The 27,863-nt window shown below is 45.9% G+C and overlaps 1 protein-coding gene and 1 non-coding gene across 2 annotated transcripts; one reads left to right on the top strand and one right to left on the bottom strand.

Moving 5' to 3' along the window:
• Positions 1-10,223: 10,223 nt before the first annotated feature.
• Positions 10,224-24,766, top strand: DNAJC14 (DnaJ heat shock protein family (Hsp40) member C14). Its single transcript, XM_066618173.1, has 7 exons — positions 10,224-10,329; positions 10,734-12,206; positions 16,323-16,429; positions 18,909-19,028; positions 19,836-19,996; positions 21,399-21,495; positions 22,756-24,766. The coding sequence occupies exons 2-7, from the start codon at positions 10,803-10,805 to the stop codon at positions 22,991-22,993; spliced, it is 2,127 nt and encodes a 708-aa protein (XP_066474270.1). The 5' UTR covers positions 10,224-10,329; positions 10,734-10,802; the 3' UTR covers positions 22,994-24,766.
• A 1,812-nt stretch (positions 24,767-26,578) lies between these two features.
• LOC136643389 (U6 spliceosomal RNA) lies at positions 26,579-26,682 on the bottom strand. Its single transcript, XR_010793996.1, has one exon. It is a non-coding gene; the product is annotated as a U6 spliceosomal RNA (small nuclear RNA).
• Between the last annotated feature and the right edge of the window lie 1,181 nt (positions 26,683-27,863).

Raw genomic sequence — 27,863 nt, 5'->3', positions numbered from 1 at the left:
TTGAACTATTTTATACCCCAGGAGTCCCAGCTCCCAGAACTTCACTTCTTAACATAAAATGCTCCTCTCCTTCTATTCACTTTCCAGTTCTACCGATCCACTATTTTAGTATTAATTACATCTTTATCCTGCTCTTCTGCTATGGAGCTCAGCAGGATATACATCAGTGGTCTCCAAACCAGAAACTGCTGTGTCCTGAAAAAGTCCTCCCCGTCCCAAGCGGCACTTACTGTTCTGCCATGTCGCTGAGTTTCTTTCAAGCTGATCTGGGCACAGGGATGCAGAATGGTAAGCATTGCTCATGGAGGGGTGAGGGACGGGAGGACTTTTTCAAACCCCAGATCCAGCCTGCAGGCAAGGGTTGGAAGAGCCCTGATGCACAGAATTTCCCTCCTGCCCATTTTTTCTTTACAATAACCCTATGAGGTGGTTAACTGGCCCAAGGTGAAACAGGAAGATTCATGGCTGAGCTAAGATTTGAACCTAAGGCTCCCAGATCCTAATCCAGTATGGTAACCAATACACTGCATTCTTGTAAGGATGTCTTTAGCCCTCCTGCAATTAACCTTCTGTCCAGATAGACAGCACTATTCCCTTCCCAGGGAAAGGATTGAGGGCTTTCGATTCCAGCTTCCACTGTGCTCTAATTTTCCACTAGCAGGGCATCCCTTTGGCCCAGCCTTCCTTGGGAGATGGGTAATCATGTTCCACTGTTACAATTTACTGCAAATCTCTAAACAATGTATGCACTGCAACCTCCCCCTCCCTGCCTTTTTCAGAGGCACACTAGATTCTCTCAAGCACAATCTCCGGCAGACAGAGGGGGCTTTGTATCAGAGGCAACTCTCTGCACCCAAAGCCCTTTGCAGTCACACTTGGCACATGATAGCTAGAGGAGGGGCTGTTCCCCAGCGTCTGGGTCACCCATACCCAACTCCCTACTGCCATTCTACTTCTTGCTGGTGGGTTGGAGAGAATAACCAGCCAGGAGCCAGGGCCTTTGAGTTGTCCTCAGCTCTGCAAGGATGAAGAACAGGGAAGCCAACTGAGCCATCGCAAAGAGAGAACTGGGAGGCAGGATCATTGCTGGCAATAGGTGTTTTGAGAGACGGGCAATTTTCAGTGGGGAAAATGGCACAAAGGGAAAGAGTCAGTCTCCCCCTTCCCTATGCTGTATGGTCCTGATTAGGTCAGACCCCCTGTGTTTTATGAAAGAAGAGGCGCTTCTGCATTCTAGTGCATTTCTTAGGCATGCATCTATGTAGCATCTAATCTAATCCTTTGTTTTCCATCTGCAGATTGAGTGGGTCAGGGCAATGGAGTCAGTGGGTCAGGGCAATGGAGTGTGCTTGGTCGCAGGATTCCTGAGTGCTGCCTTGTTTCTGTCTATGTCATAGCAGATGGAATCTCATAGTTGAAGCCCGAGGGAGGATGTGTCGCTCCTATGGTTGGTTCTGGGGAAGGGCTGGCATTGGTGGAACTCCGCTGATTGCTTTGCGTGTGATTTTGAGCATTCCATTTTGGCTGTGTCTATAAAGCCACCATTGTCAGGCAAAGCAGGCTGCTTGCATTCTAGGATCTGAACTTTACCTAGAGCCTTACTGTGCCCACTTACACTTTTGAACCATATGTGAAGGAGCCTTGCATAGCTTCTAAATCTGCAGAGGGAAAATAGAGAACATGATATATTCAACAAAGCAAATCAGGCCTGTGCCGATTATTTGTGCCATAGCATAAGACATCATGCCATCAAGGATATAACATCTCTTCACTCTGAAAAAAAAATTGTCTGTGCACACTGGGGTTGAGTTTCTTGAATAAATCTATTTTCATATTATCTGTGATGCTTTGGGAGATTTGATTGAATGTAAATCATCCCGGAGCTGCTGCTGGCTGGTTTTTGGTTCATTATTTAACTGATTCTGAATTATTGTCTAACAATTCCCAAAACTACACAGAATTTAGAATGTGATGCCAAATTATACAGGAATTAAATATAAAATCAAGCAGTTAGATTTATCCCCAAAGGTTAGGTCCAGATGTAAATTACTGCAAAAGGACCTACAGATTTCCAACTGAGCATCAGGAAAACACACACACACACACACACACACACACTGAATATTATTAAGTAACATATTTCTTACAGTATTATAGGACTATAGCTTTGCAATTTTCTCTAGAAGCCATCTCTGAAGAACTGAAATCATAAAGTTCCAGTATGTGTTCACTCATTTAACAGCCACTGAACGTAAAGTGCCTCTATGCTTCTGACATGCACTGGCTTCAATCTTGCCTGACATGGTTTTTTATAAACAAGTATGTTGTGCTGCATATATGCGAGGTGAGCATAACCCAGACCAGTCTCATGGCACTTTGCTTGGGCTGATAGTGAGGAAGTATCTGGTTCCACAGATCATTGAGAAAAGGCCAGATTTTGATTCTGGAGACCAACCACCACCCTCAAACTACCTTTCTTTTTGGGGAATTCCATGACCAACTGTACCTTGCATTGTCAGTGGATTTAGGCCCAGCAGCTTCCTGACTTGCAAGTGAACCCAGAAGAGGTGCCTTCAATCTTGGCTTCTCTCGTCAATCTCATGGCAAATGCAATCAAGGGTTGTATTATAACTAAGGCACAGGCCTCCTGATCAATCACAGTCCTCTGTTGCACGCTTTGTAGGGTTTAGAACAACAGGGGCAGCCATCTTGAGCCAGGGATGGAATGTGAAGGTCATCAAGACACAGAACAGTCCATTATGAGCTTGCCCCACAAAAGCCTCTATGCTTCCCTGTGTCATAGGGAAGCTGAGTCATAGACTCTTCATGTCCATACAGCCTCATTCATCTTTTCCCCATTCATGCTGCTGTTGCTGCTGTTCATGGATTGTTCAGTGAACAGCCCCATGACTCAAGAACCACTGTGCTAATCAGCACCCAGGACAGATATCTGACCACTCCCTCCTCCCTTTCCAACCTTTCTCCCCTCTTCTCTGACCCTTCCCACCAGCCAATACCACAATAAGCTGCAGCTCAAACACTGCCAAGCCACCTTCAAGGAACCCTTCCCCCAGGAATGTGATCTCAGCCCTCTTGCCATGCTTCTCTTCCTGGAACCAGCTAAGACTGCTGCCTAACCTTCCTGGGTTTGCTTTCCAAACCCTCTTCTGCTTTCTCTCCACCATTGAACTAGGAGATTGCTGTGCCTTGGCACTTTAGCCCCATAATCTCTGTGGAGTTACAAGCTTGGTTCAGCAGATATGGATAGATACCCTTGGTCTTTGGCAACCCTGACCATTGGCCCACAAATCGCCCTCAGTCTTCTGTACCTCAAACTGACAACACATAACAGCCCTATCCTATTCTCCTCCCCCACCCCACTGATGCAGCGGCACTGAAATGGCTGCATCCTGCAGGAGGCAGTTGTAGAAATCTCCTCTGGGTAAGGAAACCATATTTCCCTTACCTGGGGGTAATTCTGGTCCAGGTCCATGTGGACCTACATCGCAGGATTGGATCTGGGAAGGGGGTTAGGATTTGGCAGCCACTGTTGCCACCAACATACCAAGATCCATATTGGAACATACCATATTGGAACATACCAAGATCCAGGTCTACAGAGCTTGCGTCCTGAGTACAGTTCTGTACTGCAGCGAGTCATGGACTCTTCGCTCACAACAGGAGAGGAAACTGAACGCTTTCCACATGCGCTGCCTCCGACGCATTCTCGGCATCACCTGGCAGGACAAAGTTCCAAACAACACAGTCCTGGAACGTGCTGGAATCCCTAGCATGTATGCACTGCTGAAACAGAGATGCCTGCGTTGGCTCGGTCATGTCATGAGAATGGATGATGGGCGGATCCCAAAGGATCTCCTCTATGGAGAACTCGTGCAAGGAAAGCGCCCTACAGGTAGACCACAGCTGCAATACAAGGACATCTGCAAGAGGGATCTGAAGGCCTTAGGAGTGGACCTCAACAAGTGGGAAACCCTGACCTCTGAGCGGTCCGCTTGGAGGCAGGCTGTGCAGCATGGCCTTTCCCAGTTTGAAGAGACACTTGGCCAACAGTCTGAGGCTAAGAGGCAGAGAAGGAAGGCCCATAGCCAGGGAGACAGGCCAGGGACAGACTGCACTTGCTCCCAGTGTGGAAGGGATTGTCACTCCCGAATTGGCCTTTTCAGCCACACTAGATGCTGTTCCAGAACCACCTTTCAGAGCGCGATACCATAGTCTTTCGAGACTGAAGGTTGCCAACATATGTTGCCACCGAATTCTGCCTCCTTCCCAGACCAGATCTGCCCACTCCTGCCCTGTTTCTGCTTTGCTCTGCCCATCCCTGTTCTGCCTGTCCCCCACCCCATTCAGCCTCCCCTGAACCTTACCCCTGTCAATGGGGTCTTCCTACTGCTCCAGTACATATGGGAAGGCTCTACCTGGCCAGCACTCCAGCACCATGCGAGTTTGTGTGCTGCTGGAGTGCCTTTTACAGCTGGTGCTGATTGCTTTACACCAATCAGCATTAGCGGAACACACATTTCATTGCTGCCCAGCCTGGTTAGGATTGGGCTGTCAGTGTTTCTGTTTTTTCCTCCATAGGCATGAATGTGGTGAGTGTGTGGGAGTTCAGAATTCCTTAATCTAATTTTCACTAATTAAGGGGAGGCATATAGATCAGCCCAGGCCTCCAGTGAAGATGGATCACCTAACATATCATTGCAGTCATTCAAACCGGACTCCCATGTGAGCAGCTGTAATGCCAGTTAAGAAGGTTCAGCCAAAGAGAAACTGGCCTTCCCACAGCAAGAGAGTGGAGTACTTCACAGCCCTCCAGGGGGCTTTCCTGTAGCCCTGGTTCAGATTACAGGAAACAAGGACTCAGCCACAGTCTTGTCACCACTGGAACACTGGTGCCTTCCTGCTTCTTGTTCATTCCTCTGCTCTTTCATTTCTCCTCTTCTCCTCCTGCAACTGCATAGCACCTGGTTCTTCAACTTGTATTGCATAATCCTTCTGATTTCCTCACACCGTGCTCAGCAGTAGCCAACCCTGAATTCCCCCAGATGTTCCTGTGTCTGCCACCTGTGCACAATTTTTTTAAAAGCAGGCTCTTACTGTGCTCCTTGCATAGTTTCTTCAGTTCCACATTCAACTGAAAGATACCATGCAAATGAAGTAGCAGTGACATACCTAGGGGGGCCAAAAGGAGGCATATGCCCTGGGCACCAGGCTTGGGGGGGCAGTGACACACTTGATCCTGCTCCCCCTCCTTGCTGTTCTGTTTGCACCATTATGCTCCCCCTTTATCTTTGTAAGGCTTTCCTCTTTCACTTTCCTTCTACCTACAAACCACTGGTGTTTAGGACTTAGTTGCATGAGTGATCATTGTGCACATTGCATTGCATTATGTTTTTGATATCCCTTCCCAGTTATTGTTTTCTTAACCCCTCAATAAAAGTATCTATTGTTAACTTCTCATTTCATGCTATTTCACTGAGCTGTGCCTTGAGGCACTGCACTTACTCCTTGCTCATGTAACAGATTTCCCCCATAGGGCTGGCCTATCCATGAGGCCCACTGAGGTAGCTGCCTCAGGCTACAATCCTATCCACACTTTCCTGAGAGTAAGATCCATTGACTATAATGGGACTTAGTTCTGAGTAGACAGGCATAGGATTCAGCTCTCAGGCAGCAGAATGCCAGCAGTGCCCACCTCTATGTGCGCATTTGCTACTGCTCTTCCTTCTTCCCCCTAAATCAGAGAAGGCAGGCAGGTGTAGAGAAGAACTGCAGAGGAAAGAATAGTGGTGGCCTAGAGTTATGTGCCATCTCTGAGGCAACCAGTGTTCCTTCTAAGCTGTGTGATTATGCGGCCGGGCAGCTTAAAATGGAGCTCAGAGCTCAGCTTTCCCAGAAGTCCAGTGATGACATATGATATAATCACCTAGCATCTGGAGACACCACTGTTCCACCGCATAGCCATGGAAGGAGCCTGATCAGTATCATGGACCATTTAGTGCAGCCTCTTTCAACCTCTTTCATCTCACAGCACACTGACAAGGTACTAAAATAGTCAAGGCACACCATCAGTTTTTTGACACTTGACAAGGCGCACTGCACTGCTGCGGAGAGCTCACGTCTCCCAATGTTCCTACAAATAACTGACCCTCCCCCAAATACCTGCAGCACATCAATGTGCCATATCAATTGAAAATTGCTAACTGCAAGGGAACACTGCAGGCAACTCTTGGGAAAGATGTCATATGTCCCCAGGCAAATTTCTCCATTTGCCTCTTGCTGAACTTGATGGTTTTTCTTGGCTAAGATCCTTTTGAAAAATTTTTTAAAGATAGTACCTGATTGCTCATGCTGATGTAAACACTTCTGCTGTAAGAGAAGGTCCTGGAGCCAGAAGTGCCCTTAGACATTTGCAATGCAGCAAGAGCCCAGACTCCAGCTTTACAGAATACTCTACCTAATGGTTAACCCAGCTGTGTTCCAAGCTGAGGACCTCTAACTTATGGAAGGAAATGGATTGCCAGGTGGGGCTAAGGAAACACACCCTGCCTGAATCTGGGGATGCTCCATCACTCTCAGGGAGAGTTGCACTAGGAAAGATTTGTGTCCAAGAGAGCAGAAATATTATTCCATGTTCTGCAAAGGCAGCCAAATTTCCAAGCTGCTGCTACAGACTCCAGTCCCAACTCAAAAGTCTGGCTCTGTGTTCTCAGCCAGTCTGCTTCCTCAAGTTACAGGATATACTGCCAGCTTTGAAAGACTTAGGGCGCAATCCTAACCCCTTTATGTCAGTGCTTTCCAGCACTGACATAAGGGCAACGTAGCTCCAAGGTAAGGGAACAAACATTCCCTTACTTTGAGGAGGCCTCCGTGAGTGACACCCAACTGCAGGATGCAGCACATGTCCCACTGGCACTGCTAGGCCAGTGCTGGAAAGCACTGACATAAGGGGTTAGGATTGCGCCCTAATTCTCCAAATGCCATAACGCGAACCAGGACAGGCCAATATTTGTTTTGCAGCAATGCCCCTGTGCCAGCTGTTGCCTTTCTTGAGTGAGAACTCAAGGGGCGTTTAAAAGGGATCTGTTGTCCTCTACTGGTGAAAAGGAGAACTCTAGAAAAAAAAAACTCTAGAAAAAAAGTGGGTGTGGTCTGGCAGCCTGTACATTAAAAACAGAAGTTTTGAATGAGATGTTTTTCCTGAAACAGCAATTTCCCTCTCAAAACTCTGTTTGGTTTTTAGAACTGAGCTTGGATAGAAACCAGCCCAAGTGAAAAGATACTCTAGCAGTTTGAATTGATTCTCTGGCTCTGGGCAAACATCCAGAGGAAGGGAGTTCAATAGCTGCATGAGTAGTCCCTGAGACCCACTTTTTGCCTGCCTATGTTATACAGATTCAGTGCTGTCTAAACAGCATCCTTGCAGCCCAATCCTTTCCATGCTGGCTTCAAAGCCTGACTGGGATCAAGGGATTTATTCCCATGAAGTGTGCAAAATACTGCAATTGTTAATAAAGTAGTGGCCTGGGTAGATCTTCCATGTGTTGTGTGAGGAAATTGCTTTTCCATTCAACTTTTAAGATGTGATCCCCAACAAACTGAGACATTACAACTGATTTGACCACAGCCTTTAATTGCAACAAAAAGCCCTTAGAGCTTGTTGCTGTCCAAACTGACCAAACACAGAAAGCTTTCTTAGAGGCTAGTCAAACTGGAATGGTAGACTTGAAAGAAACTGTCCAGAGTAGTGAGAACGTGCTGGATTTTGGGTTAGTGGTAGTGGATTGTGCTGGTTTGTGCTTGGGAACTAACTGCCTGCAAGCCCTCTTGTTTCTCAATCATTCCTCCTTAACCTGAAAAATAATATTTTTTAAACGGATACCTCTACACCTCTCCGATCTGCAAAGACTGTTTTCAGCTTTTCAAGGGAAATGAAAAATAGAGACTACAATGGGAGATGAGACAGAAGGCCACTTCTAAGATATGATGAGCCCAAACTTGGGGGTCCTGGTCAAAGATGTTCCTTAACAGCTGCCAAACTATTCTGAGGTGGTTAAATTCACTGCTTCTGTTCAGGTAGTAGGGCTGGGAAACCCTCTTGGAAAGCTGCCAGTGGCCTGACTCAATGCAGCTGCTTCATACATTCCTATAACACCCAGACACCTGAAAATAATTAATAGGTGAATGCAGACCCAGATCAAACAGCCAGTTGTCCCTCCCCGCTGTTCTGCTGCATGCTAGCTGCTCCAAGAGTAGCAAGCTACCTAGAGGAAAGCCTGTTTTAAAGGGGAAAAAGGCAGCACTTCCAGTTGGAAGCAGGCCTCCTGGTCACACATTTGTGTGCTGGTATAGTTTGCTCCCCAAGTACCTCTCATTTTCCAAATTAAACACTGACCAGAGCAAAATAAAGCAAGCGACACGCAAAAAAATTATTTATTTGCACAATGCATGATTAACATATGGAATGTGCAGATGTACTCAGAAACAAGTTATAATATTATTTGAATTGCAACATTGCCTTCCCCCTTCCCCAAACTAAAAAGCTCCAAATACTTTAACCTCTCCTTGTAAGGAAGGTGCTCCAGGCCTCTTGACAATTCTGGGTGCTCTCTTTTGCATCTTTTCCAGCTCTAGAATATCCTTCACGATGCGTGACAACCAGAACTGGACACAGATTATTCCAAATGTGGCTGCCCCACAGATTGGTATGGGGCAATTAATAGTAGTAGCCTTAGGGCCCAATCCTATCCAATTTTCCAGTGCTGGTGCAGTTGTGCCAATGGGGTGTGTGCTGCATCTTGTGGTGAAGGGGAAGTCACTGGGGCCCTCTTAAGGTATGGGAACATGTATTCCCTTACCATGGGGCTGCATTATGCCTACACTGGAGCTGGAAAGTCGGATAGGATTGGGCCCTTATTGTCCATCTCTTCCCTAATAACCCTGAGCAAATCTGAAGATCTGCCTTCATAAGAACATAAGAAAAGCCCTGCTGAATCAGGCCAAAGGCTCATCTAGTCCAGCTTCCTGTATCTCACAGTGGCCCACCAGATGCCTCAGGGAGGAGCACACAAGACTACAAGAGACTTGCATCCTGGTGCCCACCCTTGCATTCTGAGGTAGCTTCTAAAATCAGGAGGTTGCACATTACAGACAGACTGTAACTCTAACTAATTCCCTTTTAAAGGCATCCAGATGCCATAACCACATTCTGTGGCAAGGGGTTCCACAGATTATTTACACTTTCATACAAGAAGAGCACCACTGGATCAGGCCAAAGGCCCCTCTAGTCCAGCTTCCTGTATCTCACAATGGCCCACCAGGGAGTACACAAGAAAACAAGAGACCTGCATCCTGGTGCCCTCCCTTGTATCTGGCATTCTGAGGTAGCCTCAGAATACTTCTAAGACCAGGAGGTTGCGCATATCCATCATGGCTTGTAACCTATGAAGGGCTTTTCCTCCAGAAATCTGTCCAATCTTCTTATAAAGGCACCACATCATGTGGCAAGCAGTTCCACAGATTAATCCTTCACCACTGCTGCAAGCTGGGTCACCGTTTGCACATCCATCAAGTAAGTGCACCTTGGCTTGTAGCCTTAGTGGTGGCAGAGCAGCCAAGCATAGGGTGACCAGGTACAAAGGGGGGCAGACAGCATGCCTCTGCCTGGACCCTTGTGTGGAAGGGGGAGGGTGGCAGAGCAGCCCTTCAAGCCCTTCCTGCTGAGCCGCCCTGCCAGCGCCCCCTTCCGTGCAAGGGTCCAGGCGGAGCCCTTTTCCCCCTTGGGGCCTGGTCCTCCAGCCAGGCAGGGCGCAGGAGGGTGCCGAGAGCCGGCGCTGGCGCCGCCGCTGCACTGACGCGGGACTCCCAGCCCAGCCCTCTCCTCTTTCCTGGGAGTAGGCCCCGCTGACTCCAGTGGGACTTGCTTCTGAGGAGACACGCACAGGACGGGGCTGGGAGCCTCTGCCTGGACCCTTGAGGGGGAGGGTGGCAGGGCAGCCCTGCTGAGCTCTGGCAGCTCAGCATTCAGCACCCCTTTCTGGTGCATGTCCGACGGGCTCACTTGCGGAGAATTGCGTGCTGGCCCTTTAAATTAAAAAAAGAGGGAGAGAGGCAGCCAGGCCGGCAATGACGTCTTTACCACTGGACCCTCTCAGCCCCCCTCCCCACGACCCGGATGTGGAAGGCGGAGAGAGCGGTGACAGCGAGGCGGGCGGAAGGCGGAAGTGGAGGCTTCCAGAGAGAGGGAGTGAGGGGGGCCGCTGGAGGAGGGAGGAGCAGCGCCCCCTCTCGTTGCCAGGGCAACAGGATCAGGTGCGTTCCCCTCGCGCTTTCTTTCCCCTCGGCTGGGGGAGCCGCGCTGTTCCCCCTCGCTCCCACCCCTCCCGCCGCCGCGCGCCAGAAATGGGTTGCAGGGAGGGGTGCGCCTGTGAGGGGGAAGTAGCGCTTTGATGGTGAGGGGGACGGGCGCTCAGGCGTTGGCATGAGAGAGAGAGTGAGAGAGAGGGGGGGGCTGGCATGTGAGTATGTGTGGTGCTGGTGTGTGTGTGTGTGAGAGAGAGAGAGGCACTGGCATGTGTGTATGTGTGTGTGAGAGAGGGGGGCTGGCTGGTGTGTGTGTGTGTGAGAGAGGGGGGGCTGGCTGGCGTGTGTGCATGTACTTGAACATGGAATGAGACTTTCAATCCTGGTTCTCACCCTTTCTGGTTATTTTGCAGGAAGAAGGGCTGAGGATGGCTGTAACTTAATCCCTGCCAAAGCCAGAGTCATCCTGGAACCCGACCATCATGGAAGCCCTCAGGACTGGGAGTGAGGAACTGTGTGAACCCAAAGTGGATCACCTCGGTTTGGGCAAGACTGTTTTGGGTCCTTGTTTGGCAAAAAAGTGTGCTTTCTCAGGTGAAGGGGATGCAGGAATCAACATGTTCCTGGGCAACCACGTCTCTCATGGGTGCTGCAGTTCCCAAGTCTGGCCCAGCAAAGTTTTGGAAGTGGCAGAAGCTTGTGGAAAGGCCGAGGCTTCAGATGAGGAGAAAAGCGCAAGGAAACCAGAAATGGATTGGAATGGAAGCTGTGACCAAGGCAACAGCAGCTTGTACTATACTAACTATGACACCCCAGGCTATGAAGATGATTCTTGTAATTGCCACAGTGAGAGTTCTGAAACTTATCCAGAGAAGGAGAATGACTTGTGTGGCTTTGCTTGCCAGCATTGGCCTTCAGGCTTCAAGGAAAAGGATGCGTCAAAGTTACCGCATGGCCGGGAAGAAGCTGTTGAAGAAGACATGGTATCAAAAGCCAAGGAAGGCCTTTCTGACTGCACTAGGGCTCCTGGTGGAAAGAAGGTTGCCCGGCAGCAAAGGCACCGTTCTGCTGCTAAAGACAAGGGCGAAGGACGACTTGCACTATCTGGGGGGAAACACAGACAGTCCAGGAAGAGGAGCGATGGTGGGTGGCACCCGATCCAAGGAGAATTGCTCAAGCATCTGGAAGGGGTGGCCTCTTTCTGTGTCTCCTGCTTCAAATTCTTCATCAGCGTAATTGTGCAGGTCACCCACAGGTGTGGTGAGGGTGTAGAAGCTGGTGGGAGGCTGCTCTATTCTTGCTGCTCCTTCAGCTCATGTGATCTAGACACCATTCGAACCAGCATGCGAACTTGGATCCAGCATGCCAGGCTGGGTGGCAGGAAATTGGTGCAACAGCTCAGCTTGTGGATGGGTCTGACTTATCGCCTGATGAAGATGCTCTGTGCTGTATTCTTCCTGGTGCTCATGCTTCTCCTGGGTAGCCTGAGACTCTGCTGGCAGATCTCCAAGTCAGCCCTGCTTGGCATCTTGGTTAGGCTGGCTCACACAAGCCATGGGGCCTGGCTTCTCTCAAGCGTTGACCTCCCCAAAATGTGGGCCCTCTTCAGAGAAAGCAGGACTTGCAAGTGGGTGACAGGCTTGCTGCATAAATGGCATACCCTCCTTTGGCAGCCCAAAGGACTAAGGACCAACCAGTCAGGGGAGGCCACTCACAATGGATCTCCTGGTGGATCCGGGCAGTATCAGCCTGGTGAAGAGGTTGCCCGCTTGCTGACTATGGCACATACCCCGGAAGAAGAGCTTAATCCTTTCCAGGTCTTGGGCTTGGAGGCAACAGCATCTGATGCAGAGTTGAAAAGAGCCTATCGGCACTTGGCAGTACTGGTGAGCATGCCTGTGGGGTGAGGGAGGCTGATGGGTATCTGAGATGTGAATGTTTAGGGGGTAAGAACCTTGGTTTAAGAGAGATGTCTTCATCTTTTTCTGTTCCCTTGTGCTGATGTTTGGATTCTCCAACCCAACTGTGTTTCTGAAATGGATTCACAAACCTGTTCACAAACACACAATTTTTATATACCGTGCACAGTGGTATAAAATAGTAGTTCTCAAATTTTTAGCACCAGGACCCACTTTTTAGAATGGCAGTCTGTCTAGGACCCACCAGAAGTACTGTCATTAACCTGGAAGTGATGTCATGGCCTGAAGTGACATCATCAAGCAGGAAGTGATATCACTGTTCTCACCTAGGAACTCGAACTGCAAATGACAAGAGAAAATATTCCAGCAAAGAAACTTTTTCCAATTCTTCCTCCTCCCCCATGCTACCATTGCTACTTAGTATCCCACCTGTCTGCAGTCACAGTGGTATCAGAATATCAGCATCTCAGTTTATCAGTAAGCCATAACTGCAAGCCAGGCTTAGAAACTGTGTCTTGTTCACTCATGAGCCAGTATTTTCATTAATAAATAAAAAAGTCAAACAGCAAGCTGCAAAAGAGAGCTGGGGATGGATTGCTATCTTGCGTTTCAGAGACCATTCCTTGCAAAAGATCAACAGATGTGCTTCCCTCATCTCTAAACAATTTCATCAGCCAGCCACCCCTTCTCAGAATTGTATTGCATCCTATGCAGGTCTACTCAGAAGAAAGCCCCATTGTATTACGTTGAGCTTACTCCCAGGAAAGTGTGCATAGGATTGCAGTCTAAGTTCCTTGTGCCCACTGTTCTCTTAAATTTGCCATAATATCCCTTCACTGTAAAAATGATTTTTCTGCTTGCCTTTGTGTTTTCTGTATGCTCACTCAAACTTTGAACTATATAGCTTCTCCTCTGATTGTAGTTCACACTCACCCATTCGAGTTTTCTGTGAGTATTTATAACATCTGTTGAGGACCTGGTTTGGTTTTGCACATTTCACAATATACAACCTTTGCCTGCCTATAGTGTGCCTTTTCTTGCCAAACACCCCCTAGAAGGGGGGATCAAAGGAAAGTCTCCTGTGCTGAGTGTGGTGAAGCTGTGGCAGCCCTTTGACTTGGTTAAGTGGCGGGTGGGGGGGGGGGAGGTGGTTTGCAGACAAAATGGGGAAGGAGTCCTAGGCAGCTGGAGTGCTGCTGAAATGCTCCAGCTCTGCAATGGCAATGACTGCTGGCCAATCGAACCAAAGAGCGGGGAAGTGGGAGGAAGGTCCATGCAGCACAGGTCAGGGGATTTTTGCACCTAAAAGTAAAGCCCTCCTTGTAGTGTCCGGAGAGGGAGCAGTGCCTTGGGCACTCTATGGAGTTCTGGTCAAATTCTTACTGAACAAAATACCGCTGGGAGGGGGAGAATCTACACAGAAAGAAAACACAGAAACCCAACTCTGTGAAATGACTTGTTTGCAGATCTACCTCTTTGGAATATTTTAAAGTGTGTTTCTCTTCCACCCACCTCAATAACACACTTTATAATTTACTTCTAATAAGAAAACAGGGAGGAGGGTAACTGGCACTTGAAGATGCTGCTTTTTTTTTTTCTGGTTCATTTGAAATTGTAATGAGCTGGACCAGATCAGCTACCTCCTTTTACAGAGTGTCTGTTAATACACTCTGTGAAGGGAAGGGGTTGTTTCAATCACAGAGTTAATAAGCCTAATGACAGGGTGGGAAAGAGGAGAAGTATGAAAAGGAGGGGGAAATGTTGTGGATGGGCTGGAGAGAGGAACCACACACTATAGAACAGTGGTTCTTGCACATTTAGCACAAGGACCCACTTTTTAGAATGAGAATCTGTCAGGATCCACTGGAAGTGATGTCATGACTGGAAGTGACATCATCAAGAAGGAAAATTTTTAACAATTCTAGCCTGCAATCCTTCCCACACTTACCAGGAGTAAGTCCCATTTACTGTCATTGTTAAAAGAATATACATAGCAGCTTGTTAAAAGTACAAATCTGTAACATTTCCCAAATGCATTCACATACTATGGGAGCATCAAGTCTAATATATTAAAAATAAAATACTGAAATGAATGGGGACCTGCCTGAAATTGGTTCACAACCCACCTAGTTGGGTCCATACCCACAGTTTGAGAAACACTTCTAATAGAGCACATTTTTGGACCAAAATTCCACTCATGAATGGCAAGCAAGGTTAGACAGGTTCCAACTTAATTGTACTGTTAATTGCCAAAAGGAAAAAAAAATTCTGTTATGAATGGAGAAAAGAGAGAGAGCGAGCTTCCAGGTCAGCACTTGCAGCTATCAGTTAGAAAGCAAAAGAGCTCTTCCAGTCCGCAGAGACTCTGCTTTCTATCAGTAACCAATGGTACTATACAAAATTGCTTCTGGTTAGATTAAGAACAGAAAGAGTGAACTTTGAAAGATGGGATGGGCTTTGAAAGGTTGCCACAACCCCACCTATGAAGCTTAGTGATCCCGTTTGAAAATTGCAGAGCCCAGCATGTTTGCCAGTATCCAAGATGGTGCTGCCAGGCTTTCTGCAACCCATCAGACAACAGGTTGTGACCCACCAAGTGGGTCCCAACCCACAGTTTGAGAAACACAGTATAGGAGGCTACTCTTTGTATCTGGTTGGCACAGTCAGATGTTTAAAGTGACTGTGTAGCAGGGGAGGATCCTGGTGGCATTCCTCAATCAATTCCACCTGCTTTCTCATGCACTGCCTCCCATCCTATTGACCCTATTGTCATTGTTGTGCTAGTGGGGATTGGGTAGAGAGGGCAATATGGTTAATCTCATACTTTATCACGATAGCATTATCACTATCAGCAGCTAGATTATTCAACACAATGCTTTGAACAGTCTGCCATTGGTGTACTAATAATTTGTCTTGGTATAACAAGAAATAGTCTACAGGAAGGCAAGATGAACCTGTCTTGTTTGCTTATTGGGCACTGAGGTTTCAGTTTAACTTGTAGGACTGCCAGGTTGCAGCATGAGCCTTTATGTTTACATGGTGACATCCTTTTCTGCTCCCCTCCAGCCACTCCAGTGTGAGGAAAAAGAGGGTAAATGACCTGCAGGAGTATAATGTTCATGTGGGCAGGCAGATGCATAGGAGCTGCTTGTCATGGTGGACTTTCAAAACTCCACCTTAAGTGAGATCTGAAAGCCTTTCCCACTGGGGCTGGGAGTACTTTTGATAAAAATTCTTTGTCTCTCTGTCTTTTCCTCTTATGATGTGGTGGCGGGGAGACCTTCTGGTGAGAGCATCTCCTTTATGTCTGAACTCTTTAATGCAGTGGTTCTCAAAGTGGTGGGTTGTGACCCACCAGCCCATGTAACACTGCCCCTTTCTCCTTAAGGGATGGGGGCAGGAGGAAAGCAGCAGTGCAATCCCCAGGAATGCGCTGCTGCAGGGGAAGGGGGGCTATTTTTAAACTTGCATGCTGTTAGGATCTAAGGGGTGTGGGGAGCTGCACGGAGTACTCTGCAGGGCTCACTGCAGTAAAAAGTGAAAGTTGCAATTGCAATGAAACCAGAAGTGGGTTGCAATTACAAATTTTGCTTTTTGCAAGCTGCGGGGAGCCCTGCAGAGTGCTCCGCGGGGCTCCCCACACCCCTGGACTCTGGCAGCACATAAGTTAAGTTTAAAAATAGCTCCCGCTTCCCCTGCAGCGGCATGATCCTGGGGATCACGTCGCTACGTTCCCCCCTCTGCAAACACTTATCTCAGGAGATTTATTCCCGAGAAGTTTGAGTACCAGTGCTTTAATTGAAACTATGGTGCTGTTTTGAGCTGTCTGCTCTGCCATGAACTTGCTGAATGACTTTAGGCATACCACTCACTCTGTCTCAGCTCCATGATCTGTCTGTAATGAGTAAATAATAATGCTGTAAATAATAGTGTTGGCCTATGTTGCAAGATGGCTGTTAGGGTTGCTGAGAGGATTTATGAGTTGTGTTTTGAGCACCTTTAGAGGAGGAACACTGTGTAGATGCTATTAACATGATAATAATTTCTCATTGTTTGGGATGGGGTGTGGGGAATGTTGCACAGGTTCATCCAGACAAGAATAAGCATCCACGGGCAGAGGAGGCTTTCAAGGTACTGCGGGCAGCGTGGGATATCGTCAGCAACCCTGAAAGGCGGAAGGAATATGAAATGTGAGTGGCTTGAAATCTTGCCATCTGGTACTTTAGAATGAGAACTGTATAAGGGACTTGTGGTCTTATCTGTACATGGGAATGGGACATAGAGGGCTGTTCTCTGGGTGGAGTCCCTGTTCAACAGGGTGAATGGTCCTTTGTAAACGAGGCTGTGAGCATCAGCCTTTGAACATTCTCTGGCAAGGCTCACAGATCTGTTTAAAATGTCTGTCTTCTGCAAACAGTCTGCTTTCATATAAACGGCAGACTAATTGAGTGACCCCATATGGCTTATTTAGGAACAAGTGCCTCCTTTTTGTGTTGTGCATATATACAGGAGTACATATACTGTATTCCCAGCTGAACAATGACAGTTGTGAGTACATGCTTTTAAAACAGAGTTGTACCTCTAACTCCACAGTGTTTTGCCTCTGCCCTTGCAATAATTGGAGGTAAAGGCGAGCACAATACTGTGATTGATAATCATCTTTCAAAAGGCATATTGAAGCTGCTTTTGTAAAGTGAAGTTTTGTAAACTTCAGCTGGTGCAAAATACAGCAGCAAGGTCCTAGTTGGGGCCTGCTTCTTGGGGTGTGTAACTCCAATATAACTAATCTTCATTGACTTTCAGTATATTTCCAAGCACAATTCAAAATGCTGTTTATCACCAGTTTGGGATCAGGGTATTTGCAGGATCATTGCTTCCCATATGAGCCTGTCCATGCACATCTATCATCTGCAAAGGCTTTGGTATATGTCCTATTGCCATTTGGGGTTTGGTTGGCAGGAGCACGTTACAGCAGCGCTGGCTCCGTAACTGTCCATGTGCTCCAGAAGCAGCGCAGGTCCAGGAAGTGACAGGCAATGACATTTCCAGTTATTTCTGGGTTCTGAGTCATTGCACACCACTTCAAACAACAGAAAGGAAATCAGGGCAGGCTTTTCCCATTGTGTGGTTTTTATGCACTGGTGCTCTGCCCACCGTGCCAAGCTGTTTGAAGCAGGTCTCCCTGCTGGGCAGTGGGTGTCCTGCTCTGCCCCTGCGTGTTCGTCACTCTGTCCTTGGGAGCCTCACCCCACAAGGTTGGGCAGCACTGCATTACAGGGCCTTTTCAGTTGTAGTCCCGAGGTTGTGGCACAACATTCCCCAAGAGTCCCATTTTGGTTTGTCATACGTTTTTAGGTTTATTTAATTCTCACTTCTGTGGCTTCATGTTTTTTTCCTTAGTTATTATGCTGTAGTATTTTTATTGTATATTTTATTTATTGTACATAGTATTAATTGATACTTCGTAAGCTGCTGTATCTTTTCATAAAATATGATGGTTATGCCCCTTCCTTGTAGAAAAGGAATGTATCCAAATCTAGTAGGTAAGCGGCAAGAAAATTCCAAATTACAATTCTACATTCAGGCAAGGGCACCAACAGGATCAATAATGGGAGAGTTCTGGAGATAAGGACTACACAGTGTCCTTTGCTCAGTTATAGACAGCATAGGGTGTACCTGTATAAAGTCTGATTTGGGCCAGATAATTACTGCACTCCTTTGCCTACCAGCTCCTGTAAACTAGTTATAAAGGCAGACCTTAAATAAGCTTTTTCGGGAAGATCCACTGACTTTTGTGGTGCTTTTTTCCTAGTAGGTATGCCTAAGATTGCAGCTTCAGTCTCAGATCCACCTGCTAGCTGACCAGAAACAGGGAGATTTAATGTCCAATGTCCTAGCTGCTGGTGGTTTATTGCCCTTGAGCCTTGGTCCAAAGCAGTGCCCACCACAGCCTGTTTGGTGTTGTTTGTTAACGCTACATGGTTCTATCAGATTGAACACATTTCTCCAGACAGTTCTATCAGAAATAGCAGCATAGTTTAAGTTAAACCATTGGCCTTTCCTGTCGTCATGGAGAAGCCTGGGCACAGAGAAGTGTATATGCATTTGCTGTTAGGCAAAGCTATTCTTAGCAAACACAAGGCTTGATTAACCATCATGTTGAGGATGCTGTACAGTGTTACTGGGCTCCATACTACAATGTATTTACCTTGGAAGTGTCTCTGTGAAAATGTTACCTATTGAGCAGACTCTGCTGAGTTCCTCTGAAGTTTCCTAGTTTACTATTTACCTGACAATGAAAGCCATTCCTGTATTGTGTCATAGGGGATGCACTTGTGTGAAAACTTAAAACAGGTAGATTGCAAAAGGACTGTACTCTTGCAGATTTTAGACAGGGTACAAACCGCCTATCTTTGTATGCACCAATGCGAATTCAGACATAGGGAACAATGGCATATAAGTTAGAGAAACATGGGGTGCTTGTATTTGCTTTGGCATCAGCACCTACATTTCCTACAGTCTGTTCCTATTCATGGCCCTTTAGAATGTAAGTTCTTTTGATCTCAAGGAAGTATGTGTAGCATTGCAGCCTTAGTCTGACATTGCTTAGACCTCTTTCTTTCTTATATTATCACCACTGGCTTATGACTACCTTAATTTCTGTTTCAGAAAGCGCATGGCAGAAACAGAGCTGACCAAGTCAATGAACGAGTTCCTTTCCAAACTGCAGGATGACCTAAAAGAAGCCATGAACACGATGATGTGTAACAAATGCCAGGGGAAGCACAAGTAGGTGGTCAGCTGCCATTAGCTCCTTACTGGCGCTATTATGTCAGCTTAATAGCGCAAGTGTCTCTATTTCCCAGAATGCCAACTGCTTCCAGGAATTCTTGCAGCAGACAGGCTTCGTATTTTTCTCTTTATGCCATGTTTTCCTTTGAAGATGGCGCCAGAGCATAAGGGCCCTTCTTCCTCTGAGGTATCTTGTCAGATGATGGATGATTGCTTGTTTTTGAACAAGGCCAAACCAGTCATTTGGAGTCAGTTTTGAAACTGTTACACTCAGGGGTTGGTAGGTTCACTACACTAGCATAAAATCTGGTGTGTATGCACAGTGGGTATTCCAAGAATTGGGGCTTCTTTCTTTTTATTTCAGAAAAATGTTTCTAAGCATCATGGTTCCATATAAAAGTTTGGAAATGTGGGCAGTATCTAGTGAAGGCTAAGATAGCAGAAAGCAATTGGGCAGGGTTTCCACTGGAGTTGAGGCTTTTGTACATGGCTTACCTACCCTTCTCTCTCTTATGGTTACTAATTCTATTGGCCATGTAATCCTAATCCCCATGCCCTTTCCTCTTTTTCTTCTGGTCCTTTGCCCTAATACTTGCCCCAAATTTGAATTCTTTGAGATTTAAGCAAGCATAAACATGCAAATGACTATAACTTGTTTGAACACAGAATTTGGGGTGTGTTTTTTTTGGCATAATACATGTTTGGATACATGATCTACAGTGCCTTCTGAAATCAAGGAAATGTGCATGGAGAATGGAGACACAAACTCTCCTGTTCTCTGATATGTTTTATCTGCTGTTGTAGGAGGTTTGAGATGGACCGTGACCTATCGAATGCCCGTTACTGTGCAGAATGTAGCAAGCTTCATGCAGCCGAAGAGGGTGACTTCTGGGCTGAATCCAGCATGCTAGGACTGAAGATAACATATTTTGCTATAATGGATGGAAAGGTTTATGACATTACAGGTTGGTCACTACTCTGCTGGGTGAGAATTGGATGTGTTGAATGTCAAATGGGATCTTAAGACTCCCTTCTTCTAGTAAAGCTGGCTGTTTGCTGTCCAGGTAGAAGGTCCTGCTCTCGACAGAAGGATTTTCTATTTTGTTTAACCTGGGTGATCTGCTGGATAGGTTTTGGGATCTTAAGGCAAATCCAGGCAGCTCCACACTTTGTGCAGCAAATATGTTTTCTGCCTATACTCTAGGGGTGCCCAAACCCAGGCCCGGGGGCCACTTGCGGCTCTCGGGGGGCTCTCAGTCAGGCCCAATGAGTCTCTGGCCTTTCAGAACTTTTTGGAGCCCATGCTGGCCCAACGCAACTGCTGTCAGCAAGAGGATGACTGTTCGACTTCTCACCTGAGCTGTGGGACAAGGGTTCTCTTCACTACTTGCTGTTTCACGTCTGTGATGCGGCAGTGGCAGTGAAGGAAAGGCTGGCCTTGCTTTGTGCAAGGCCTTTTATAGGCCTTCATTCATTCATATAAGTTCCATCTCTAATATATTCATTTATGTAAATTTATTCAAATTTTATATTGTAAATTCTTTTTTCCCCGGCCCCCCACACAGTGTCAGAGAGATGATGTAGCCCTCCTGCCAAAATGTTGGGACACCCTTGTGTCTATTGTTTACAGCAGTAAATACATGCAGTGTAAATATCAGACACATACATATGTGCATCTTCAAATATACATGTCTAGGAACTCTGTCCTAATCAGGGTTTCCAGTGATATGTCCAGAGCTGTATTTCATCCATGCTTTGTGTTTCTGAAAACCAATGTATCTCAGCAAATGTGTTTGCTGCATCAGATGTGAGACTGTAAGATGGGGTGATGACCAAGCTTTCACATTTTCAATTGCCACCCTCACCATAGTGAGTGGGCTGGCACCCTGTGTTGAAAGTGAGCAGCCTTTGGCTGTGCTCACCAGAGGCACTCTGGACACCATGTCCAGTTGAGTACAACCATGCTTTCCTCTTCTGCTCCACAGGATAGACTAAAGCATGGGTGGGCAAGGTTGTTGTTGGTGCAGGTGATCTGGACACCTTGACTGAATGTGGCTGGGCAACCAAGTCCTGTTTCCTTCTTCTCCTCCAGAGTGAGGGGGGATGGAGGGCTGCTTTGTGGAATCAGCCACACTTGTGGTCTGTTGAACAAAGCCAACCAACAGTCGTGGAATACTTGTGATAACAACTTTAACCATGAAAGGTTGGGGTGGCACAGAAGAGAGAAGTTTTAAAATAACATGTGCATGATGCATTATACCCTACAACTCCTGGGAAGCTTGCTCAGATTCAAGGAGAGCTCCTATCTTCCCTGAGAGGCAGGCATCTTCCGTAACTTCATAACTGACTTTGTTCTTTAATCTGCAGAATGGGCTGGGTGCCAGCGAGTAGGAATCTCCCCAGATACACATCGGGTTCCATATCACATATCTTTTGGATCAAGGGGTTCTGGAGCACGCCAGAGGTTAGTGCGAATGATGATGTTCCCCTTTAGATATGCTCTGCCCTGCTGTCTGAGTGCAGATAGGTTCAATCTATCTATGATCTGGTGTGTTTTGGCTCTATACACCCTAGTCCAGAGATTGATGCACACTTGTGAGTGGAGATTCTTATTCAGGGATCTGTTCCATGCATACAAAAGAAAAGCATGTGTGAATTTGCCCTTTCTGTTGAAATAAAATTTGCCTGAAGATAACATCCGAAGGTCGCCAGTTCGAGGCCACTGGCACCGTGCGACCTTGAAGCAGCTGACAAGCTGAGCCGAGCTATTCCATCTGCTCTGAGCGTGGGAGGATGGAGGCCAGAATGTGCGACCAGATCAAGAAAGAAACATCTGATTGTTGTGGTTTCTTGAAAGATAGAAACCTTCTTTCAAATTGTAAAAATCCCTATGGGGATTTAAATTACCTGCCTATGTAAACCGCCTTGAATAAAGTCTAAGGAGAAATCTGAGGACCAAGAAAGGCGGTATAGAAATACCTATTTTATTATTATTATTATTAGGCATACATCATAACTCTTCTGCATGGACTTCAGTCTGAATCTAGACTTTGATGTACCAGGCATCTGTGAGCTGAGGTCAGCAACCATAGCCCAAAATAGGGTTTACAGTGTGACTGTGATAGAGCATATGTGTTCATGCACCATTGCATGCACTCACAGTGAACTCCTAGCTGCAAGTGTTAAGCAGATACAAACTGCCTGTGGTCAGTTTTCTTTGTCATTGCAGCCATGAGTTCTCGGTTCTCTCCTCCAATATCTTTTTCCTTTGACTATTAGAAATTCAGAATAGGAGGGTTTTCATTGCAGCACCAAGTTTTTATTTCTCAGACACAGTTGTGAAGAATTCCAGATAATTTGCCTCTAATCTAACACTTGTGCATGAGTTGTGGGCTAGCTGCATCCTTCTTTCCTTTCCCTATACATGGACTGGCGGTGCCCATTAGATTAAATGTGGCTTCAGGTTGTATTTTGATCTGAAAGTATGTAATCATGGGGAAGGGCAGAGGTACAGTGGTTTAATACCCAGAGGCCAGATTCTTGACCCAAAGGCCTTCTAAGCCCTTCAGTGATTGGTCCAATTTCTCACCTATTGACCAGGGTTCAGATGAGAATCCCGAAGCCTAATTTCCAGCTCCTCCTTTTCCATTGGGTCCAACATGTTTCTGCAGTCAGTGACTGGATCTGGTTTTCTCTCTTCTCCCCTTCCTCTGCTCCCCTCAAGAGCTCCATCAGATAGCAGCCCTGCATCAGCTGCAGAACTGCAGGACTTCTTCAACCGCATCTTCCAAGGGAACCCTGGACAGATGCCGAATGGGAACTTTTTCAGCATGCCCCAGCAGTCGTCCCCAGGGAGTGCTCCAACCCCTCCTGCCACTTCATCAAAAGTGGACAGCACTTCCCAGAAAGGAGACTCGAAGCAGAAACGGCGGAAAAAAGTACGGCGCCCCTTTCAGCGCTAGGGACATGAGTGGGGGTGAACTCTCCCAGGTCTGCCTGGGTGCCAGGCTTTTCGTCAGGTAGCAAAAGGGCTGTTTCAAAAAGGGAAAAAGTGTATTCCTGTTAGTGTCCAAAATCTAAATGATTCAGACATTCTGGACTAATCCATAATCCAGTAACTTCCAGCTGGAAAAAAGACACTCTCCGTTGCAATTGTTGGCACAGGTCCTGTGATACCAAAGAACTCCAGTGGATGGCTTTCTGGAAGCAACATAATGAAGGTGTGGGGTGGTGATGCAGACTGTATTGAACCATGGGATCTCTTTAAGGAAACTTTTTTTCTCAATGGGATGCTTCTATATAACTGTCCAGCATTCCCCCTTCAGCAGGGGTATGACTAGGACAAATGGATTGTCCTAGTGTGGATTATTCACCTCTTGTCCACTGGGATGCTTGGACTGGAACTTCTCCTGCTTCACCCTAATTGTCCTGCTATCAAAGGCCTTCCAGCTCACTTGGGGCCAGGAAAAAAATGGATCCCTATAGGATGGCAAGCCGTCTAGGGAAGGATGTGGCTTGGTGTGGGGATAGTGTTAAGGTGTGCAACAAAGGAGCCCCATGTCACTGCTGTGCAAGATCAGCAGTGAGTCTTTCACCCCATGCTGGGTGTTCTACCAGTTGTACTAGAAGAAATGAAAGGAGCCTCTTTCCCCACTCTCAACATCCTTGCCAGAAAATGCTAATTCAATGCCTACTGCACAAAGGGGAACCATGTAGGCTCCCAAATGTAGTGAAATGAGGAGATGAAGATACCCCCTTGTTACTATAACAGGGACTGCACAAGCACAGTGCAGATACTCAGGATTTTGCTAAGCAGGGTTCTCCTAGTTTTGAGTCTAGACTGTTTCCAGGTTCTATTGCAAGAGTATTGGGAGGAGGCATTTTGCACTACCCTGTGATTTAAGCAGCTGCTTCTGGCTCTGAATGCAAATTGACTCTTACAATTTGAAGATGTCCCCAAGTCCCTGTTTTTCTATGGTGCTTGGTTTGCTCTCCCTTATCCTGGCAAACACCTACTGTTTGCCTACAATGTCCCTGGACTGTTTTCTTTCACGAAGGCCAGATCAAACCAGTTAAGAAACTGGCAGTTTAGGCCCCAAGGTTTAGCATGGATGGTCAACTCTGTAACCATCCAACCTGTTTTATTGAAGGTTACTTTTAAAAAAAAGTTATTTGTATGTACATACATATATTTAATAACATGTGTATTCCCCTTTCTATAAATGCATATAAATGCCTTGGAAAGTCTGGCCTATGATTGGTTATTGGTTCCGTGCACAACATAAGCGCACCTTTAGGAATTTTTCTGCTCATTCTTTTTCCTAATGTTAAAGGAGAGGATTAATTTTAGCCCCCTGAAAGGGAATGGGGGGAATTTAATTAACAGAGAGGCTGTTCATATCACCATGCCAATGAGTCCCAGGTCCAGTTAAATTTAAATAAAAGGCATATACCTGTAAGGTAATGGGGTTTAGGACCCTTTCTAGTGAATGTCAGTTGCCTAGGGTCTTAAGTCTCCCTCTGCTTCACAAGCTAAATCTGAAAGAGATTTGGGTAGTAATCGTATACCAGCAACACGGAAGAAGTTGGTTGGTTCTTTGAGGATTTTTATAATCATTATTGAAAGACTGAATGGTGAACAGGCATTGTCTGACTAATCAGTAAGCTGTATTATGTGCTAATCAATATTCATTGTCCCTTTTTTTAGACTATTAAACAATTAGCAGTCTCCTTTCTCACTTTCTTGGAACTTTTGTTTGCCCTTCCCCTTGAAAGGTAGGCTTTTAAAATATCCTAGTTCAAATGGTAGCACCTTCATTAGTTAACTGTGATGCTAGTTACTTAAATGTGCTATATAGCAAACGTATGAAATTGTTCCCTTGGTGTGGGATATGTCTCTGTCTAAAAGTTTGCATGGCTGCCAGCATTTTGGAAGAGGGTTTTGAGTTCCACTACAGTGGCATAGGTCAAGTTAAGACAACTAAGCAGTGAAACCTGGGATGGTATTTTGTCACTTCCTGATCAGTGGGAGACACTTGTTCCTGTATGGACTGCATGGCAGGCAGGAGTACAAGTTAAGTTTCTTCCACAAAGTGTGCTGTAAAAGTCCAGTTACCCATAATTTCCTCCCATTTGCTTTTGAGTGTAAGAGTTGGGCCTCATGACACATGCATGTGCCTGAATCAATGCACTGTGCTGATGAAGGACTAGTTGGTTTCCCCCTTACCGTGGTGGTGGTGGTGGTTGTTATAAAACAGCAATCTAATATTATGTAAGAGGGCAAGGTCTAGCAAGTGCGCGAGGTTCTACCAGGTGTCTTCATCAACCTCTCCTTCAGAGCTTCAACACACCCTGCTGTTTCTCTGCATCTTGCCCATGGCCACTCAGCTCTTCCAACTGCCCTCAGTTCTGACCTATGGCACAGGCCATCTCATAATGATTTCCTTCAGTCTACACTGCTATCACAGGAGCAGGGAGTGATTTGTTGCAGGGTCCAAGAGAGAAGATAAAGCATGATAGACCCAAAATGTTGAATTTTTTTTTTTTAATTCTGACCAGGAACAGCATTCTGTTCCTGTATTTTAGTACTATTTTCTCAATTTCTTCTGCTGGAAGCAAGTGCTAGCAATGTGCACCACTGAAATTCTCCAGTAGGTGGTGCTCTAAAACCTATTATTGGAAATAGCATCTCTACCGTCAATTGTCAGAAGTAACCCAAAACTATTTTCCCGTATCAAAATGCTTTATCTAGCAAGAAGCCCCCTTATTTTATTAAAATATTTATATCCCCTTTTCCATTTCCCCCTGGGGCCCCCAAAACAGCTAACAAAACTAATCCAGACAAACACTTCAACAAAACATAAAATACTAAACAAAAATGACACCAAATGCTGCTGTTATGATGCTGTTATCAAATAAGAAATTCCTTTCTTCGAAAGAAACTTGTCAGGATGCATAATAATCAGGCCTGTGTCAAGGGCATGTATGATTAGACTTCAGAAGCAATCTGTAAGCTACTCCTCTGTAAAGCTACTTAATTGCATTTAGGGTCACTGTCTCTTGTATGAAGATGCCCTACTTATATGTATTTGAAGAATTCCAGGAAAATGTTTTCAATAACGGGCACAAATTGAAAGAGACCTTTTAAAAAAATTGCAATATGCAAAGTGACTCAAACTTTCCATTACAGAATTTGGGGGCGGGGGGGGGAATAGGGAAAACAATATAGGAAAAATTTGAGATATTTGCCGTGCTTCACCCTTTCATAATGGTGGGTCCAAAAAGCAGCAATGAGGGTCAGGTGGCACATGCATGCCAAGAGAAATATTGTTTAGTCTGTCATTTCAGAAAGAGGTGCCTAAGGTTTGTGGAATGCTTACATTAGGTTTTATTTTCATGAGTTCCAAGAATGCTGATTAGGTGGAGACCATTAAAGGTAATATTAAAGGTAATGTGTCTTTCTTTTTTGCTGCCCTCTCCAAGTTGGTATGTGTTCAGTCTATAGAAAGCACCATTTTATTTTCATGTTCAGATAGATTTTATTTGTTAAAAATATGGAACACTTCAGAAACTTGCATGTAATCCTTGTGTAGGGGCCATGCTAATTTTTGAATTGTTCCCGTTTTCATATATGTGCTGTCAAAACAAGCACAAAACACCAGCCTTTAAAATTTGGTTCAAGGGGAGGTGTGGACTAAGGGCAGAGATGATGTGGCACATTTATACCACGTTTAACAGATGGTCCATCTTGCCACTTTTGCCTGAAATGGTTTCACTCTGAATGTCCAAAATGTTTTCCTCTTTCCAATTTTGTGCAAGGGACTGTGATGGAAACAGGCTGGTCCAGAAACATCTGAAGGGTTGTACTAAAGCTAAGAATTAGACAAGCACCTAACTGTGGCACTGATTCAAGGGCAGTGAATATATGTGAGTTTATAGATCTTTATATGCCACTTGTCCTTTAATAGCACCCAGACTGGCTTACGGACATAATAAAGCCTGGGCCTATTAACAAAAACAGGCTAATTGAAAAGAACAAAAGACGACAATAATTAAAATCACAAAGTGGAGTTGTATTTGACACACTAGGAGAGAGCCCTGAAATTTCTTGCCCTCCTTCACCTGTGCCAGAATTTTGAAACATACAACACAGGTTGTTGATGTAGTCACATCACTTCCTATTACTTGAATCACTGTTTTACTTACTGGTGATGTTTTTAAAATGACCTTGGCACTTGCAACTTCTGTGTTCTGAACTGGAAAGTCACAGGTCTTATTTTTTGCAAATGCAGGCTGACTGATCATCATTGTCTTCCCTTTTGAGCAAATTTTTCCTGTGCAGCTGGGTTTAGAAGGCGGGATGTGGCAGCAGGCCTTAGACCCCATAACTATCCGTGTGCAAATTATTCAGTGGTGGGGCAGGAAATCTCTCACCTTCGGTTCCTTGGTAGCAAGAGGACTACTGATATTTTGCCTATAGATCCTCAGATGGCTACTGTCAATGTTGCTCACTTGAGGAATTGAATACAACAAAAGCAGCTAAGAGTTTTGTGGCACCTTGAAGACTAGCCAATTCAGTAAACACTTTCGTAGACTACAGTCCATTTGCCTCTGATGAAGTGGCTGAAATAAATTAGTTAATCTTTAAGGTGGTTCAAGTCTCTTGTTTTTGCTGCAACAGACTAACGCAAACTACCCCTCTGGAAGCTGGGTACAGTAAGTGATAGGTCTGTGGCTCACCCTCCCTGCGAACTATGTCAGGGAATGTCTAGCTCCAGCCTAAGGTGGCCCAAAGCAAAATGATGGCTCACCCTTTCTGTTTCTGCTAATGTG

The sequence above is a fragment of the Tiliqua scincoides genome, chromosome 2 (genome assembly GCF_035046505.1).
Source record: "Tiliqua scincoides isolate rTilSci1 chromosome 2, rTilSci1.hap2, whole genome shotgun sequence".
Taxonomy (NCBI): Eukaryota; Metazoa; Chordata; class Lepidosauria; order Squamata; family Scincidae; genus Tiliqua; species Tiliqua scincoides.
This window is presented reverse-complemented; position numbering and strand designations above follow the sequence as displayed.

Excerpts from the sequence above, each read along its gene's own strand:
- DNAJC14 (XM_066618173.1), top strand. The coding sequence starts at position 10,803 with ATGGAAGCCCTCAGGACTGGGAGTGAGGAACTGTGTGAACCCAAAGTG. Across the intron at positions 19,029-19,835 it reads AAATGCCAGGGGAAGCACAA|GAGGTTTGAGATGGACCGTG; the intron begins GTAGGTGGTCAG and ends CTGCTGTTGTAG. Across the intron at positions 21,496-22,755 it reads GGTTCTGGAGCACGCCAGAG|AGCTCCATCAGATAGCAGCC; the intron begins GTTAGTGCGAAT and ends GCTCCCCTCAAG.